Below are 18,490 nucleotides of genomic sequence, written 5' to 3' on the forward strand. Positions count from 1 at the left end.
TGCTGTTGGGCAAGGGGCAACCCCCTTCCCCCCCCCGGCCCCCACTCTCTGCTCACCTTGGTGAGCTCCTGCGCGTTGGCCAAGTTGTCCACCGCGATGGCCAAGAAGACGTTGAGGAGGGTGTCTGGGCGCCTGGTCAAGGGCAAATGGGGGCCCAGCGGGTCCCAACCCCCACCCCAGACCCCCCCCCCCCCAACTTGGGGTCCTGCTCCCCAGAGGATACAGTTGCCAAAGAGGGTGAGGACGATGAAGTAGACAGAGAAAACCATCCCCCCCTTGACACCGCCCTGAGATTTGATGCCGTCGTACATCACCGCGTTCCAGTCTTCGCCTGTCAGGATCTGGGGGGAGGTGGGGGGGGGGGGAAAGAAGCCGTGGGGGGGCTGCAGGGACACCCTCCCAGCACCCTGGGAGCCCCATGGGGTGGGACACCGGGGGGGGGGGGGTGTCCTACCTGAAAGACTGTCATTATTGCTGCTGGGAAAGTGTCGAAGTTGGTGGGAGGAGTCCCCTCGTCAAAATTGAACCTGGGCAGGGGGGCAGCAGTGGGAGCCTCACCTCTGCCTGATGCCCCCCAGGCACCCCCGTGGAAGGGGGGGGGGAGAAATGGAGGGGGCCCCAGCAGGACCCCCATCCCATGCCTGGCTACTCACTGTCCCCCGAAGAGCTGCATCCCCAAAAGGGCAAAGACGACGATGAAGAGGAAGAGGAGGAAGAGGAGGCTGATGATGGACTTCATGGAGTTCAGGAGGGAGACCACCAGGTTCCTCAGGGAGGCCCAGTACCTGCCAGGGCAGAGCCAGGCCATGGGGGGGACCATGGAGGGGGGGAGGGCAGGGAATGGGGTAGGGGGACAAGGAGGGGACACAAAGACAGTGCAGGGATGAGAGATGGAGCTTGGCACTGGGCACCCCCCAATGGCTCAGCATCCAGCACCCAGCACCTCAACCCAGCACCCAGCACCTCAACCCGGCACCCAGCAGCCCAACCCGGCACCCACCAGGTCCATCCAGCACCCAACAGGTCCATCCAGCACCCAGCAGCCCAACCCAGCACCCAGCACCCATCCAGCACCCAGAGGCCCAACCCAGCACCCAGCAGGTTCATCCAGCACCCAGCAGCCCAACCCAGCACCCAGCAGCCCAACCCAGCACCCAGCACCCATCCAGCACCCAGAGGCCCAACCCAGCACCCAGCAGGTCCATCCAGCCCGTCAGCAGCGCCCCCTGCCCCTGACAGTGCAGGGATGAGAGATGGAGCTTGGCACTGGGCACCCCCCAATGGCTCAGAGCCACGGCAGGGACAGGACCATGGACAGGACCATGGACAGGGACAGGATCCATGGACGGACTATGGACAGGGCCAGAGGCAGGGCCCAAGCTGAGGGTGGGCAGAGGGGCAGAGGGGGAGGGGGGCAGAGGGGCAGGAGGGCAGAGGGACAGAGGGGCAAGGGGGCAGGGGGGCAGCAGCACTCACTTGGTGACCTTGAAGATGCGCAGTAACCTGAGAGCTCGGAGCACGCTGATCCCAAAGGATGTTCCTGGCTTCACTACAGCCCAGATCACCTCGAAGATGCTTCCGATGATAACCTGGGTTGGGGGCAGTCACCCCGGCCCATCCTCATCCTCAGCCCCAGCCCCAGCCCATCCTCATCCTCAGCCCCAGCCCATTGCTATTCCAACCTTGTCACCATCCCACCCCATCCCTGTTTTATCCTCGTGTTGTTCCCATTCCCATCTCCATCTGCTCTCCATCCTCAACTCAACCCAACCCAACCCTACCCAGCTCATCTCTACCCAGCCCAACCCTACTCATCTCTACCCAACCTACCCCACCTCTACCTAACCCAACCCATCTCTCCTCAACCCAACTCTACCTGTCTCTACCCAACTGTACCCATCCCTAACCCCCTCTACCCAACCCAGCTCTACCCAACCCAACCCAACCTATCTCTACTCAACCCAACCCAATTCTGCCCATCTCTACCCATCTCAACCCAACTCTACCCAACCCAACTCTACCCACCCCAACTCTACCCCTACTCAACCCAACCCAACTCTACCCATCTCAACCCAACTCTACCCACCTCTACCCAACCCAGCTCAACTCTACCCAACCCAGCTCTACCCCTACCCAACCCATCTCTACTCAACCCAACCCAACTCTGCCCATCTCTACCCATCTCAACCCAACTCTACCTACCTCTACCCACCCCAACTCTACCCCTACCCAACCCAACCTATCTCTACTCAACCCAACCCAACCCTGCCCATCTCTACCCATCTCAAACCAACTCTACCCACCTCTACCCAACCCAGCTCAACTCTACTCAGCCCAACTCTACCCCTACCCAACCTATCTCTACTCAACCCAACCCAACTCTACCCACCTCTACCCAACCCAGCTCAACTCTACTCAGCCCAACTCTACCCCTACCCAACCTATCTCTACTCAACCCAACCCAACTCTACCCATCTCAACCCAACTCTACCCACCTCTACCCAACCCAGCTCAACTCTACCCAGCCCAACTCTACCCCTACCCAACCCAATCTACCTCTACTCAACCCAACCCAACTCTACCCATCTCAACCCAACTCTACCTACCTCTACCCAACCCAGCTCAACTCTACCCAACCCAGATCTACCCCTACCCAACCCAATCTACCGCTACTCAACCCAACCCAACTCTACCCATCTCAACCCAACTCTACCAACCTCTACCCACCCCAACTCTACCCCTACCCAACCCAACCTATCTCTACTCAACCCAACCCAACCCTGCCCATCTCTACCCATCTCAACCCAACTCTACCCACCTCTACCCAACCCAGCTCAGCTCTACCCAGCCCAACTCCACCCTCCCCTCCCCCACTCACGGCACAGTCGAAGCAGTTGAAGGAGGAGTGGAAGTAAGGCCGCGTCCCCAGCCCGTACATTTTTATAAACATTTCGGACATAAAGAGTCCCAAGAAAATGAATTCTGCATAGTCTGGGGGGGGAAGAGGGGGAGAAGAGTTGGGCAGAGTTGGGTAGAGCTGGTGGGGTAGGGTAGAGCTGGGTTGGGTGGGGTAGAGCTGGGTTGGCGTGGGTTGGACTGAGTAGAGATGGCTTGGGTTGGGTAGAGATGAGTTGGGTTAGGTAGAGCTGGGTTGAGTAGGGTAGAGATGGGATGGGTGGGGTAGGGGAGAGATGAGTTGGGTTGGGGAGAGATGGGTGGGGTTGGGGAGAGATGGGTTGGGTTGGGGAGAGATGGGTTGGGTGGGGTTGGACTGAGTAGAGATGGCTTGGGTTGGGTAGAGTTGGGTAGAGATGAGTTGGGTTAGGTAGAGCTGGGTTGAGTAGGGTAGAGATGGGATGGGTTGGGTAGGGGAGAGATGGGTTGGGTTGGGGAGAGATGGGTTGGGTTGGGTTGGGGAGAGATGGGTTGGGTTGGGTTGGGTTGGGGAGAGGTGAGTTGGGTTGGGTTGGGGAGAGGTGAGTTGGGTTAAGTAGAGCTGGGTTGAGTAGGGTAGAGGTGGGTTGGGTTGGGTAGAGGTGGGTTGGGTTGGGTTGGGTTGGGTAGAGGTGAGTTGGGTTGGGTTGGGGAGAGGTGAGTTGGGTTGGGGAGAGGTGAGTTGGGTTGGGTTGGGGAGAGGTGAGTTGGGTTGGGTTGGGGAGAGGTGAGTTGGGTTGGGGAGAGGTGAGTTGGGTTGGGTTGGGGAGAGGTGAGTTGGGTTGGGGAGAGGTGAGTTGGGTTCGGTTGGGGAGAGGTGAGTTGGGTTGGGTTGGGGAGAGGTGAGTTGGGTTGGGGAGAGGTGAGTTGGGTTGGGTTGGGGAGAGGTGAGTTGGGTTGGGTAGAGTAGGGTTGAGTAGGGTAGAGATGAGTTGGGGAGGGTAGAGGTGAGTTGGATTGGGTAGGGTAGAGGTGAGTTGGATTGGGTTGGGGAGAGGTGAGTTGGGTTGGGTTGGGGAGAGGTGAGTTGGGTTGGGTAGAGTAGGGTTGAGTAGGGTAGAGATGAGTTGGGGAGGGTAGAGGTGAGTTGGGGAGGGTAGAGGTGAGTTGGGTTGGGTTGGGGAGAGGTGAGTTGGGTTGGGTAGAGTAGGGTTGAGTAGGGTAGAGATGAGTTGGGGAGGGTAGAGGTGAGTTGGATTGGGTAGGGTAGAGGTGAGTTGGATTGGGTAGGGTAGAGGTGAGTTGGGTTGGGTTGGGGAGAGGTGGGTTGGGTTGGGGAGAGGTGAGTTGGGTTGGGTTGGGTAGAGTAGGGTAGACATGAGTTGGGTAGGGTAGAGGTGAGTTGGATTGGGTTGGGTAGAGGTGAGTTGGGTTGGGGAGAGGTGAGTTGGGTTGGGTTGGGTAGAGTAGGGTTGAGTAGGGTAGACATGAGTTGAGTAGGGTAGAGGTGAGTTGGATTGGGTTGGGTAGAGCTGGGTTGGGTAGGGTAGAGATGAGTTGGATTGGGTTGGGTGGGATCAAAGCGGAGAGGCTGGGGGCGGCTGAGGCTGGGGCGTGTCAGGGGCGTGTCGGGGGGGGGCGTGACTCACAGAGGAAGTCGGAAAGCCAATCTGGCTGGTCGTAGTGAACGATAGCAACACACAGGGTGTTGAGGGCTACCAGACTGAGCACGGTCCAGTAGAAGGCCTGAGTTTTGACCATGCGGCGGATGTGGAAGCGCATCCTCCGCTCCCGCTTGTGGAAGAAGTTGACGTTCTCCAGCTTGGCACTTTTGAGGCTGGCACGGGCGAAGGGGGAGCCTGCCCCGAGCGTGGCAGTCAGCCCCGGCCCCGGCGCCGCGCGGGAGTCGGCCCCGGCCCCGGTGCCGCGCGGGCGGCCGGCGGCGGAGGAGAGCAGGAGGCGGCCGGTGGAGGCTCCACGCAGCACCCAGCAGCCCATCCAGTACCCACCAGGTCCATCCAGCACCCAGCAGCCCAACCCGGCACCCAGCAGCCCAACCTGGCACCCAGCAACTCAACTCAGCAGCCAACAGCCCAAGCCAGCACCCAGCAGGTCCACCCAGCACCCAGCAGGTCCATCCAGCACCCAGCAGGTCCATCCAGCACCCAGCACCTCAACCCGGCACCCAGCAGTCCAACCCGGCACCCAGCACCTCAACCCAGCACCCAGCAGCCCAACCCAGCACCCACCAGGTCCATCCAGCACCCAGCAGCCCAACCCGGCACCCAGCAGCCCAACCCAGCACCCACCAGGTCCATCCAGCACCCAGCAGCCCAACCCGGCACCCAGCAGCCCAACCCGGCACCCAGCAGGCCAATCCAGCACCCAACAGGTCCATCCAGCACCCAACAGCCCAACCCAGCACCCATCCAGCACCCAGCACCTCAACCCAGCACCCACCAGGTCCATCCAGCACCCATCAGGTCCATCCAGCACCCAGCAGGTCCACCCAGCACCCAGCAGGTCCATCCAGCACCCACCAGGTCCATCCAGCACCCACCAGGTCCATCCAGCACCCAGCAGCCCAACCCAGCAGGTCCATCCAGCACCCAGCAACCCAACCCGGCACCCAGCAGGTCCATCCAGCACCCAGCAGCCCAACCCAGCAGGTCCATCCAGCACCCAGCAACCCAACCCGGCACCCAGCAGGTCCATCCAGCACCCAGCAGCCCAACCCAGCAGGTCCATCCAGCACCCAGCAACCCAACCCGGCACCCAGCAGGTCCATCCAGCACCCAGCAGCCCAACCCGGCACCCAGCAGCCCAACCCAGCACCCAGCAACCCAACCCAGCACCCAGCAGCCCAACCCAGCACCCACCAGGTCCATCCAGCACCCAGCAGCCCAACCCAGCACCCAGCAGCCCAACCCAGCACCCACCAGGTCCATCCAGCACCCACCAGGTCCATCCAGCACCCAGCAGCCCAACCCAGCACCCAGCACCTCAACCCAGCACCCAACAGGTCCATCCAGCACCCACCAGGTCCATCCAGCACCCAGCAGCCCAACCCAGCACCCACCAGGTCCATCCAGCACCCACCAGGTCCATCCAGCACCCACCAGGTCCATCCAGCACCCAGTAACTCAACCCAGCACCCACCAGGTCCATCCAGCACCCAGCAGCCCAACCCAGCACCCAGCAGGTCCATCCAGCACCCAACAGGTCCATCCAGCACCCAGCAGCCCAACCCAGCACCCAGCACCTCAACCCAGCACCCAGCAGGTCCATCCAGCACCCAGCAGCCCAACCCAGCACCCAGCACCCATCCAGCACCCAGAGGCCCAACCCAGCACCCACCAGGTCCATCCAGCATCCAGCACCTCAACCCAGCACCCAGCAGGTCCATCCAGCACCCAGCAGCCCAACCCAGCACCCAGCACCCATCCAGCACCCAGAGGCCCAACCCAGCACCCACCAGGTCCATCCAGCATCCAGCACCTCAACCCAGCACCCAGCAGGTCCATCCAGCACCCAGCAGCCCAACCCAGCACCCAGCACCCATCCAGCACCCAGAGGCCCAACCCAGCACCCAGCAGCCCAACCCAGCACCCAGCACCTCAACCCAGCACCCAACAGGTCCATCCAGCACCCAGCAGCCCAACCCAGCACCCAGCACCTCAACCCAGCACCCAGCAGGTCCATCCAGCACCCAGCAGCCCAACCCAGCACCCAGCAGCCCAACCCAGCACCCAGCACCCATCCAGCACCCAGAGGCCCAACCCAGCAGGTCCATCCAGCCCCTCAGCAGCGCCCCCTGCCCCCCGGGCCGCGCTGTGCCGGGCACGCACCCACGGAGGCGATGTCTGCCAGCTGCTCCTCGGCGTCCTCCGGGCTCAGCAGGTCAGTTTTGCTCTTCTTGATGGTCGCCCTCCGGAGGGCTCCCGCAGGGCCAACGGGCACAGGGAGGTTGGGCGTCACCCAGGGGGTCCTCCCCTGGACCCCTCCCCCAGCCCCACCCCCCTTCCCCCGCCCCCTCCCACCCCCCATCCTTACCATCGAATGGGTGCCGCGGCTCTCCCTCCGTCTCATCCTCCGCCAGGATCACTTCTTCTGAGAGCAAAGCGGGGGGGTCAGCGGGGGCGGGGGGTCCTGAGGGTGAGGGGAGGGGGTCGTGCCGTGGGGGGGGGGGGGTGGTCCTGCCGCTCACCCGCCTTGGAGATCCACTCCATGTAGCCATTGAGCTCCCTCTCGATCTGCTGCTGCCGCCGCAGCTTCAGGAACGCTCTGCGGTTCTCCACCCTCTCCCTCTCTTTGGCGAACTCCCTGCGGGGCTGGGGGGGTCAGGTTTTTTTTTTGGGGGGGGGGGAGAGGGGGGTGGGTACCCCTAATTTCTTCCAGAAGAACCCCCCCCCAGCCCACCCTACTTACCCGGACAGCACCCCCAGCACTAAGTTCAGCATAAAAAAGGAGCCGATGATGATGAGGGGGATGAAGTACAGCCAGTTCCAAGTGTTCCCTGAGGCGTCGTTGCTCTGGGGGAGGGGGGTGGGGGGGGGGAAGGGGGGGGGGGGGGGCAAGGGGAGGGTTAGGGTGGGGTAGGGGGGGAGAGGATGAGATGGGGCTGGGGGCGGGGGGGGGACACAGCTTCCTTCGCCTGCTTGGATGGGGGCCAAGGGATGAAGGCTCCAAGGGTCTCCCCCAAGGGGCTGGAAGCATCTCAAAGGCTGTGCCCCTCCCCCCAGCACCCCCCCCCCCCCCCCCCCCCCCCCCCCCCAGGGGCTGAGGGGAGGCCACGGGGGGGGGGGGGGCAGGGAGGGGCTGCAAGGAGGGCTTGGGCCACTCCTGGCCTTTGGGAAGCATCTTGGGGACCACCTTGAAGCCAACTTGAGGTCCGCCTTGAGGACCACCCTGAGGTCCCCCTTGAGGACCACCTTGGGGACCACCGTGGGGAGCACTTTGAAGCCTACTTGAGGTCTAGCTTGAGGTCCACCTTGAAGCCTACTTGAGGACCACCTTGGGGACCACCCTGAGGTCCCCCTTGAGGACCACCTTGGGGACCACCCTGAGGTCCTCCTTGAGGACCACCTTGGGGACCACCCTGAGTTCCCCCTTGAGGACCACCTTGGGGACCACCTTGAGGACCACCTTGAAGCCAACTTAAGGTCCCCCTTGAGGACCGCCTTGGGGACCACCCTGAGGTCCCCCTTGAGGACCACCTTGGGGACCACCTTGAGGACCACCTTGAAGCCAACTTAAGGTCCCCCTTGAGGACCACCTTGGGGACCACCCTGAGTTCCCCCTTGAGGACCACCTTGGGGACCACCTTGAGGACCACCTTGAAGCCAACTTAAGGTCCCCCTTGAGGACCACCTTGGGGACCACCCTGAGGTCCCCCTTGAGGACCACCTTGGGGACCACCCTGAGGTCCCCCTTGAGGACCACCTTGGGGACCACCTTGAAGCCTATGTGAGAAGCACCTTTGGTGGGCCCAGGGCGGGCAAGGGGTGGGCCAAGGGCCGTTGGGGGGGGTGGTCTCTGGTGGGGGTGGTCTCTGGGGGGGGTGGTCTCTGGAGAGGAGGTCTCCGGGGGGGGGTGGTGTGTCTCGAGGGGGTGGTCTCCGGGGCTGGTCCCTGGGGGTGGACTCTGGGGGGGGGGATCTCTGGGGGGCTGTCTTGGGGAGGTGGTCTCCGGGGGGTGATCTCTGGGGGGCTGTCTCGGGGAGGTGGTCTCCCGGGGGGTGATCTCTGGGGGGCTGTCTCAGGTAGGTGGTCTCCGGGGGGTGTGGGTGTGTGTGTGATCTCTGGGGGCTGTCTTGGGGAGGTGGTCTCCGGGGGGGGGGTGTGTGTGTGATCTCTGGGGGGCTGTCTCGGGGAGATGGTCTCCGGGGGAGGGGAGGGGGGGTGATCTCTGGGGGGCTCTCTCGGGGAGGTGGTCTCCAGGAGGGGGGGGTGATCTCTGGGGGGCTGTCTTGGGGAGGTGGTCTCCGGGGGGGGTGTGTGATCTCTGGGGGGCTCTCTCGGGGAGGTGGTCTCCGGGGGTGGTCTCCAGGGGGGGTGATCTCTGGGGGGCTGTCTCGGGGAGGTGGTCTCCGGGGGTGGTCTCCAGGGGGGGGTGATCTCTGGGGGGCTGTCTTGGGGAGGTGGTCTCCAGGGGGGGGAGGGGGGGTGATCTCTGGGGGGCTGTCTCAGGGAGGTGGTCTCCGGGGGGTGATCTCTGGGGGGCTGTCTCGGGGAGGTGGTCTCCAGGGGGTGATCTCTGGGGGGCTCTCTCGGGGAGGTGGTCTCCGGGGGGGGTCTCGGGGGGGGGGGGGGGAGGGGTGATCTCTGGGGGGCTGTCTCGGGGAGGTGGTCTCCGGGGGGGGGTGTGTGTGTGATCTCTGGGGGGCTCTCTCGGGGAGGTGGTCTCCTGGGGGTGATCTCTGGGGGGGTGTCTCAGGGAGGTGGTCTCCGGGGGGTGATCTCTGGGGGGCTGTCTCGGGGGGGCTGATCTCTGGGGGGCTGTCTCGGGGAGGTGGTCTCCGGGGGGGGGTCTCGGGGGGGGAGGGGGGGGTGATCTCTGGGGGGCTCTCTCGGGGAGGTGGTCTCCGAGGGGGGGGTGATCTCTGGGGGGCTGTCTTGGGGAGGTGGTCTCTGGGGGGTGATCTCTGGGGGGCTCTCTCGGGGAGGTGGTCTCCGAGGGGGGGGTGATCTCTGGGGGGCTGTCTTGGGGAGGTGGTCTCCGGGGGGTGATCTCTGGGGGGCTCTCTCGGGGAGGTGGTCTCCGGGGGTGGTCTCCAGGGGGGGTGATCTCTGGGGGCTGTCTTGGGGAGGTGGTCTCCGGGGGGGGGAGGGGGGGGTGATCTCTGGGGGGCTCTCTCGGGGAGGTGGTCTCCGGGGGGGGTGTGTGTGTGTGATCTCTGGGGGGCTCTCCCGGGGAGGTTGTCTCCTGGGGGTGATCTCTGGGGGGCTGTCTCAGGGAGGTGGTCTCCAGGGGGGGGTGTGTGTGATCTCTGGGGGGCTCTCTCGGGGAGGTGGTCTCCGGGGGGGTGTGTGTGTGATCTCTGGGGGGCTCTCTCGGGGAGGTGGTCTCCGGGGGTGTGTGTGTGTGATCTCTGGGGGGCTCTCCCGGGGAGGTTGTCTCCTGGGGGTGATCTCTGGGGGGCTCTCTCGGGGAGGTGGTCTCCAGGGGGGGGTGTGTGTGATCTCTGGGGGGCTCTCTCGGGGAGGTGGTCTCCGGGGGGGTGTGTGTGTGATCTCTGGGGGGCTCTCTCGGGGAGGTGGTCTCCGGGGGGGGTTTGTGTGTGTGATCTCTGGGGGGCTCTCCCGGGGAGGTTGTCTCCTGGGGGTGATCTCTGGGGGGCTCTCTCAGGGAGGTGGTCTCCTGGGGGTGATCTCTGGGGGGCTGTCTTGGGGAGGTGGTCTCCGAGGGTGGTCTCCAGGGGGGGGTGATCTCTGGGGGGCTGTCTTGGGGAGGTTGTCTCCTGGTGGTGATCTCTGGGGGGCTCTCTCGGGGAGGTGGTCTCCGCGGGGGGGGGGGGGTGTCTCGGGGTTGGGGGGGGGTCTGCAGGGGCTCACATAGTAGAGGAGGTCTGTCCACCCTTCCATGGTGATGCACTGGAAGACAGTGAGGACGGCGAAGAGGATGTTGTCGAACTGCGTGATGCCGTAGTTGGGGCCCTCCCAGTACTTCTTGCACTTGGTGCCGTTGGGGCAGATCCGAGCCGGCTCATCCGTCCCGCAGGGGACCTCCACCTTGATCTCGTCTGGGGAGGGCAGGGGGAGGCACGGCTCGACCCCCCCCCCCCCCGACCCCCCCCCCCCCAAAAAAGAGCCCGAGCACGGAACGCCTCTAAAGCCCTACCCGGAGCCCCCCCTGGGGATCCTCCTCTCTGCTTCACCCCTAAGCACCTCCCCAGAGCCCTCCGTGGGGATCCTCCTCCGTTCTGCACCCCTAAACCCCTCCCCGGAGCCCCCCCTGGGGATCCTCCTCCCTGCTTCACCTCTAAGCACCTCCCCGGAGCCCTCCGTGGGGATCGTCCTCCCTTCTGCACCCCTAAATCCCTCCCCGGAGCCCCCCTGGGGATCCTGCTCTCTGCTTCACCTCTAAACTCCTCCCCGGAGCCCCCCCTGGGGATCCTCCTTCATGCTTCACCCCTAAACCCCTCCTCAGAGCCCCCCCTGGGGATCCTCCTCTCTGCTTCACCTCTAAGCACCTCCCCAGAGCCCTCCGTGGGGATCCTGCTCCCTTCTGCACCCCTAAAGCCCTCCCCGGAGCCCCCCCTGGGGATCCTCCTCTCAGCTTCACCTCTAAGCACCTCCCCGGAGCCCCCCTGGGGATCGTCCTCCCTTCTGCACCCCTAAATCCCTCCCCGAAGCCCCCCCTGGGGATCCTCCTCCCTTCTGCACCCCTAAACCCCTCCCCGGAGCCCCCCTGGGGATCCTCCTCCCTTCTGCACCCCTAAACCCCTCCCGGAGCCCCCCCTGGGGATCGTCCTCCTTTCTGCACCCCTAAACCCCTCCCCGGAGCCCCCCCTGGGGATCCTCCTCCCTTCTGCACCCCTAAACCCCTCCCTGGAGACCCCCCTGGGGATCCTCCTCCCTTCTGCACCCCTAAACCCCTCCCCGGAGCCCCACCTGGGGATCCTCCTCTCTGCTTCACCTCCAAGCACCTCCCCGGAGCCCCCCCTGGGGATCGTCCTCCCTTCTGCACCCCTAAACCCCTCCCCAGAGCCCCCCCTGGGGATCTTCCTCCCTGCTTCACCCCTAAACCCCTTCCCGGAGACCCCCCTGGGGATCCTCCTCCCTTCTGCACCCCTAAACTCCTCCCCGGAGCCACCCCTGGGAATCGTCCTCCCTTCTGCACCCCTAAACCCCTCCCCGGAGCCCCCCTGGGGATCCTCCTCCCTTCTGCACCCCTAAACCCCTCCCCGGAGCCCCCCCTGGGGATCCTCCTCCCTTCTGCACCCCTAAACCCCTCCCCAGAGCCCCCCCTGGGGATCCTCCTCCCTTCTCCACCCCTAAACCCCTCCCCAGAGCCCCCCCTGGGGATCCGCCTCCCTTCTGCACCCCTAAACCCCTCCCCGGAGCCCCCCCCGGGGATCCTCCTCCCTGCTTCTTCACCTGGAGGAGGGTTGGGGTCTGTGGGCGACCCCCATGGGAGGCTTGGACCCTTCCCTGAGCCCCCCAAACCCACCAGGGCCGCGTTCACCTGGGTGACCCCCATGGGGCTCCAGGACCCTTCCAGGACACCCCCAAGACCCCCATGGGACACTTGGACCCTGCCATGACCCCCACCCCCACCCCAAGACCCCCATAGGACTCCTGGACCCCCACAGGGACCCTTCCTCATCCTCCTTCCCCTGGGGAGGGTTGGGGTCTGGGGGTGACCCCCAGGGGGCTCCAGGACCCTTCCAGGACACCCCCAAGACCCCCATGGGACACTTGGACCCTGCCATGACCCCCACCCCCACCCCAAGACCCCCCATAGGACTCCTGGACCCCCACAGGGACCCTTCCTCATCCTCCTGGGGAGGATCCTCAATCCTGGGGAGGGTTGGGGTCTGGGGGTGACCCCCAGGGGGCTCCAGGACCCTTCCAGGACACCCCCAAGACCCCCATGGGACACTTGGACCCTGCCATGACCCCACCCCCACCCCAAGACCCCCCCATAGGACTCCTGGACCCCCACAGGGACCCTTCCTCATCCTCCTGGGGAGGATCCTCAATCCTGGGGAGGGTTGGGGTCTGGGGGTGACCCCCATGGGGCTCCAGGACCCTTCCAGGACACCCCCAAGACCCCCATGGGACACTTGGACCCTGCCATGACCCCCCACACACACCCCAAGACCCCCCATAGGACTCCTGGACCCCCACAGGGACCCTTCCTCATCCTCCTTCCCCTGGGGAGGGTTGGGGTCTGGGGGTGACCCCCAGGGGGCTCCAGGACCCTTCCAGGACACCCCCAAGACCCCCATGGGACACTTGGACCCTGCCATGACCCCCCACCCCCACCCCAAGACCCCCCATAGGACTCCTGGACCCCCACAGGGACCCTTCCTCATCCTCCTGGGGAGGATCCTCAATCCTGGGGAGGGTTGGGGTCTGGGGGTGACCCCCATGGGGCTCCAGGACCCTTCCAGGACACCCCCAAGACCCCCATGGGACACTTGGACCCTGCCATGACCCCCCCCCACACCCCAAGACCCCCATAGGACTCCTGGACCCCCACAGGGACCCTTCCTCATCCTCCTTCCCCTGGGGAGGGTTGGGGTCTGAGGGTGACCCCCATGGGGCTCCAGGACCCTTCCAGGACACCCCCAAGACCCCCATGGGACACTTGGACCCTGCCATGACCCCCCACCCCCACCCCAAGACCCCCCATAGGACTCCTGGACCCCCACAGGGACCCTTCCTCATCCTCCTTCCCCTGGGGAGGGTTGGGGTCTGGGGGTGACCCCCATGGGGCTCCAGGACCCTTCCAGGACACCCCCAAGACCCCCATGGGACACTTGGACCCTGCCATGACCCCCCCCCCACCCCAAGACCCCCCCATAGGACTCCTGGACCCCCACAGGGACCCTTCCTCATCCTCCTTCCCCTGGGGAGGGTTGGGGTCTGAGGGTGACCCCCAGGGGGCTCCAGGACCCTTCCAGGACACCCCCAAGACCCCCATGGGACACTTGGACCCTGCCATGACCCCACCCCCACCCCAAGACCCCCCATAGGACTCCTGGACCCCCACAGGGACCCTTCCTCATCCTCCTTCCCCTGGGGAGGGTTGGGGTCTGGGGGTGACCCCCATGGGGCTCCAGGACCCTTCCAGGACACCCCCAAGACCCCCATGGGACACTTGGACCCTGCCATGACCCCACCCCCCACCCCAAGACCCCCATAGGACTCCTGGACCCCCACAGGGACCCTTCCTCATCCTCCTGGGGAGGATCCTCAATCCTGGGGAGGGTTGGGGTCTGGGGGTGACCCCCATGGGGCTCCAGGACCCTTCCAGGACACCCCCAAGACCCCCATGGGACACTTGGACCCTGCCATGACCCCACCCCCACCCCAAGACCCCCCATAGGACTCCTGGACCCCCACAGGGACCCTTCCTCATCCTCCTTCCCCTGGGGAGGGTTGGGGTCTGGGGGTGACCCCCATGGGGCTCCAGGACCCTTCCAGGACACCCCTAAGACCCCCATGGGACACTTGGACCCTGCCATGACCCCCCACCCCCACCCCAAGACCCCCCCATAGGACTCCTGGACCCCCACAGGGACCCTTCCTCATCCTCCTTCCCCTGGGGAGGGTTGGGGTCTGGGGGTGACCCCCATGGTGCTCCAGGACCCTTCCAGGACACCCCCAAGACCCCCATGGGACACTTGGACCCTGCCATGACCCCCACCCCCACCCCAAGACCCCCCATAGGACTCCTGGACCCCCACAGGGACCCTTCCTCATCCTCCTGGGGAGGATCCTCAATCCTGGGGAGGGTTGGGGTCTGGGGGTGACCCCCATGGGGCTCCAGGACCCTTCCAGGACACCCCCAAGACCCCCATGGGACACTTGGACCCTGCCATGACCCCCACCCCACCCCAAGACCCCCATAGGACTCCTGGACCCCCACAGGGACCCTTCCTCATCCTCCTGGGGAGGATCCTCAATCCTGGGGAGGGTTGGGGTCTGGGGGTGACCCCCATGGGGCTCCAGGACCCTTCCAGGACACCCCCAAGACCCCCATGGGACACTTGGACCCTGCCATGACCCCCCACCCCCACCCCAAGACCCCCCATAGGACTCCTGGACCCCCACAGGGACCCTTCCTCATCCTCCTGGGGAGGATCCTCAATCCTGGGGAGGGTTGGGGTCTGGGGGTGACCCCCATGGGGCTCCAGGACCCTTCCAGGACACCCCCAAGACCCCCATGGGACACTTGGACCCTGCCATGACCCCCCACACACACCCCAAGACCCCCCATAGGACTCCTGGACCCCCACAGGGACCCTTCCTCATCCTCCTTCCCCTGGGGAGGGTTGGGGTCTGGGGGTGACCCCCAGGGGGCTCCAGGACCCTTCCAGGACACCCCCAAGACCCCCATGGGACACTTGGACCCTGCCATGACCCCCCCCCCCCCCCCCAAGACCCCCCATAGGACTCCTGGACCCCCACAGGGACCCTTCCTCATCCTCCTGGGGAGGATCCTCAATCCTGGGGAGGGTTGGGGTCTGGGGGTGACCCCCAGGGGGCTCCAGGACCCTTCCAGGACACCCCCAAGACCCCCATGGGACACTTGGACCCTGCCATGACCCCACCCCCACCCCAAGACCCCCCCATAGGACTCCTGGACCCCCACAGGGACCCTTCCTCATCCTCCTTCCCCTGGGGAGGGTTGGGGTCTGGGGGTGACCCCCATGGGGCTCCAGGACCCTTCCAGGACACCCCCAAGACCCCCATGGGACACTTGGACCCTGCCATGACCCCCACCCCCACCCCAAGACCCCCCATAGGACTCCTGGACCCCCACAGGGACCCTTCCTCATCCTCCTGGGGAGGATCCTCAATCCTGGGGAGGGTTGGGGTCTGGGGGTGACCCCCATGGGGCTCCAGGACCCTTCCAGGACACCCCCAAGACCCCCATGGGACACTTGGACCCTGCCATGACCACCCCCCCACCCCAAGACCCCCCATAGGACTCCTGGACCCCCACAGGGACCCTTCCTCATCCTCCTTCCCCTGGGGAGGGTTGGGGTCTGGGGGTGACCCCCAGGGGGCTCCAGGACCCTTCCAGGACACCCCCAAGACCCCCATGGGACACTTGGACCCTGCCATGACCCCCCCCCCCACCCCAAGACCCCCATAGGAGTCCTGGACCCCCACAGGGACCCTTCCTCATCCTCCTGGGGAGGATCCTCAATCCTGGGGAGGGTTGGGGTCTGGGGGTGACCCCCATGGGGCTCCTGAACCCCCTTCCCCCAGCCTGCCTCTCTCTCCCCCCTCCCTTTCCGCCCCCTCCCCGGGTGCTGACGAGGCCCTCGTGCAGAAATAGCTGCGGCCAATTAGCAGCCAATTAACGGCAGCTTCATCAAGGGAGAGCGCTAATTAGGCCGTTCCATATCGGGCCCCGGGCAGGGACCCAGGGAGATGTCGGGGGGCCGGCGGTGGGGGGGTGGGGGGCAGGGGTGAAAGGAACCAACCCCCAGCCCCAATTCCAGCCCCGGGGTGGGAGCTGAGTCCTCCCCGAAGGGAGGCAGGGGGAGAGGTCTGGGGGGGGGAGGGAGGGGGGGGTTTGGGGGGCAGGTCAGGGGGGTCGGGGGGAGTCGGGGGGGGGCTTGGAGGTTTGGGAGGGGGTTGGGAGGATTTGGGATGAGGTTGGGGGAGGCTCTGGGATGAGGTTTGGGGGGATCTGGGGTCAGGTTTGGGGGGGATTTGGGGTCAGGTTTGGGGGGATCTGGGGTCAGGTTTGGGGAGGATCTGGGATGAGGTCTGGGGGGGATTTGGGGTCAGGTTTGGGGGGATCTGGGGTCAGGTTTGGAGGGGATCTGGGGTCAGGTTTGGGGGGGATTTGGGGTCAGGTTTGGGGGGATCTGGGGTCAGGTTTGGGGGGGATCTGGGGTCAGGTTTGGGGGGATCTGGGGTCAGGTTTGGGGGGGATTTGGGGTCAGGTTTGGGGGGGATCTGAGTTCAGGCTTGGGGAGGATCTGGGGGTCAGGTTTGGAGGGGATCTGGGGTCAGGTTTGGGGGGATCTGGGGTCAGGTTTGGAGGGGATCTGGGGTCAGGTCTGGGGGGATCTGGGGTCAGGTTTGGAGGGGATTTGGGGTCAGGTTTGAGGGGGATCTGGGGTCAGGTTTGGAGGGGATCTGAGGTCAGGTTTGGGGGGATCTGGGGTCAGGTTTGGAGGGGATCTGAGGTCAGGTTTGGGGGGATCTGAGGTCAGGTTTGGAGGGGATCTGAGTTCAGGCTTGGGGAGGATCTGGGGGTCAGGTTTGGAGGGGATCTGGGGTCAGGTTTGGGGGGATCTGGGGTCAGGTTTGGAGGGGATCTGGGGTCAGATTTGGGGGGGATCTGGGGTCAGGTTTGGGGGGATCTGAGGTGAGGTTTGGAGGGGATCTGAGGTCAGATTTGGGGGGATCTGGGGTCAGGTTTGGGGGGATCTGGGGTCAGGTTTAGGGGGATCTGGGGTCAGGTTTGGAGGGATCTGAGGTCATGTCTGGGGGGGATCTGAGGTCAGGTTTGGAGGGGATCTGAGGTCAGATTTGGGGGGATCTGGGGGTCAGGTTTGGGGGGATCTGAGGTCAGGTTTGGGGGGATCTGGGGTCAGGTTTGGAGGGAATCTGGGGTCAGGTTTGGAGGGGATCAGAGGTCAGGTTTGGGGGGATCTGGGGTCAGGTTTAGGGGGATCTGGGGTCAGGTTTTGAGGGGATCTGAGGTCAGGTCTGGGGGGGATCTGAGGTCAGGTTTGGAGGGATCTGGGGTCAGGTTTAGGGGGATCTGGGGTCAGGTTTGGAGGGGATCTGGGGTCAGGTCTGGGGGGATCTGAGGTCAGGTTTGGAGGGGATCTGAGGTCAGATTTGGGGGGATCTGGGGGTCAGGTTTGGGGGGATCTGAGGTCATGTCTGGGGGGGATCTGAGGTCAGGTTTGGAGGGGATCTGGGGTCAGGTTTGGGGGGATCTGAGGTCAGGTTTGGAGGGGATCTGGGGTCAGGTCTGGGGGGGGGATCTGGGGTCAGGTTTGGAGGGGATCTGGGGTCAGGTTTGGGGGGATCTGAGGTCAGGTTTGGAGGGGATCTGGGGTCAGGTTTGGGGGGGATTTGGGGTCAGGTTTGGGGGGATCTGGGGTCAGGTTTGGGGTGGATCTGAGGTCAGGTTTTGAGGGGATCTGGGGTCAGGTTTGGAGGGGATCTGAGGTCAGGTTTGGGGGGATCTGAGGTCAAGTTTGGAGGGGATCTGAGATCAGGTTTGGGGGGATTTGGGGTCAGGTTGTGGGGGATCCTGGGTCAGGTTTTGAGGGGATCTGGGGTCAGGTTTGGAGGGGATCTGGGGTCAGGTTTGGGGGGGATCTGGGGTCAGGTTTGGAGGGGATCTGGGGTCAGGTTTGGAGGGATCTGAGGTCAGGTCTGGGGGGATCTGGGGTCAGGTTTGGGGGGGATCTGGGGTCAGGTTTGGAGGGGATCTGGGGTCAGGTTTGGGGGGGATCTGGGGTCAGGTTTGGAGGGGATCTGGGGTCAGGTTTGGAGGGATCTGAGGTCAGGTCTGGGGGGGGATTTGGGGTCAGATTTGGGGGGGATTTGGGGTCAGGTTTGGGGGGGATCTGGGGTCAGGTTTGGAGGGGATCTGAGTTCAGGCTTGGGGAGGATCTGGGGGTCAGGTTTGGAGGGGATCTGGGGTCAGGTTTGGGGGGATCTGGGGTCAGGTTTGGAGGGGATCTGGGGTCAGGTCTGGGGGGATTTGGGGTCAGGTTTGGGGGGATCTGAGGTCAGGTTTGGGGGGATCTGGGGTCAGGTTTGGGGGGATCTGGGGTCAGATTTGGAGGGGATCTGGGGTCAGGTTTGGGGGGATTTGGGGTCAGGTTTGGAGGGGATTTGGGGTCAGGTTTGGGGGGATCTGAGGTCAGGTTTGGAGGGGATCTGGGGTCAGGTCTGGGGGG

General features: G+C 64.7%; 1 protein-coding gene across 1 annotated transcript in view; it reads right to left on the reverse strand.

The window, feature by feature from the left end:
* CACNA1A (calcium voltage-gated channel subunit alpha1 A) overlaps window positions 1–18,490 on the reverse strand; it is a gene marked incomplete at its 3' end in the record, with an annotated part of 53,922 nt that overhangs the window by 21,560 nt on the left and 13,872 nt on the right. The window contains 12 exon segments of the mRNA XM_054179565.1: window positions 57–124; window positions 224–341; window positions 455–527; window positions 654–785; window positions 1,477–1,589; window positions 2,879–2,991; window positions 4,524–4,733; window positions 6,723–6,812; window positions 6,928–6,984; window positions 7,082–7,197; window positions 7,303–7,406; window positions 10,428–10,615. Of these exon segments, the coding sequence (XP_054035540.1) occupies window positions 57–124; window positions 224–341; window positions 455–527; window positions 654–785; window positions 1,477–1,589; window positions 2,879–2,991; window positions 4,524–4,733; window positions 6,723–6,812; window positions 6,928–6,984; window positions 7,082–7,197; window positions 7,303–7,406; window positions 10,428–10,615 (1,382 nt within the window).

Source organism: Dryobates pubescens, unplaced genomic scaffold, assembly GCF_014839835.1.
Source record: "Dryobates pubescens isolate bDryPub1 unplaced genomic scaffold, bDryPub1.pri scaffold_85_arrow_ctg1, whole genome shotgun sequence".
In the NCBI taxonomy this organism is placed as follows: Eukaryota; Metazoa; Chordata; class Aves; order Piciformes; family Picidae; genus Dryobates; species Dryobates pubescens.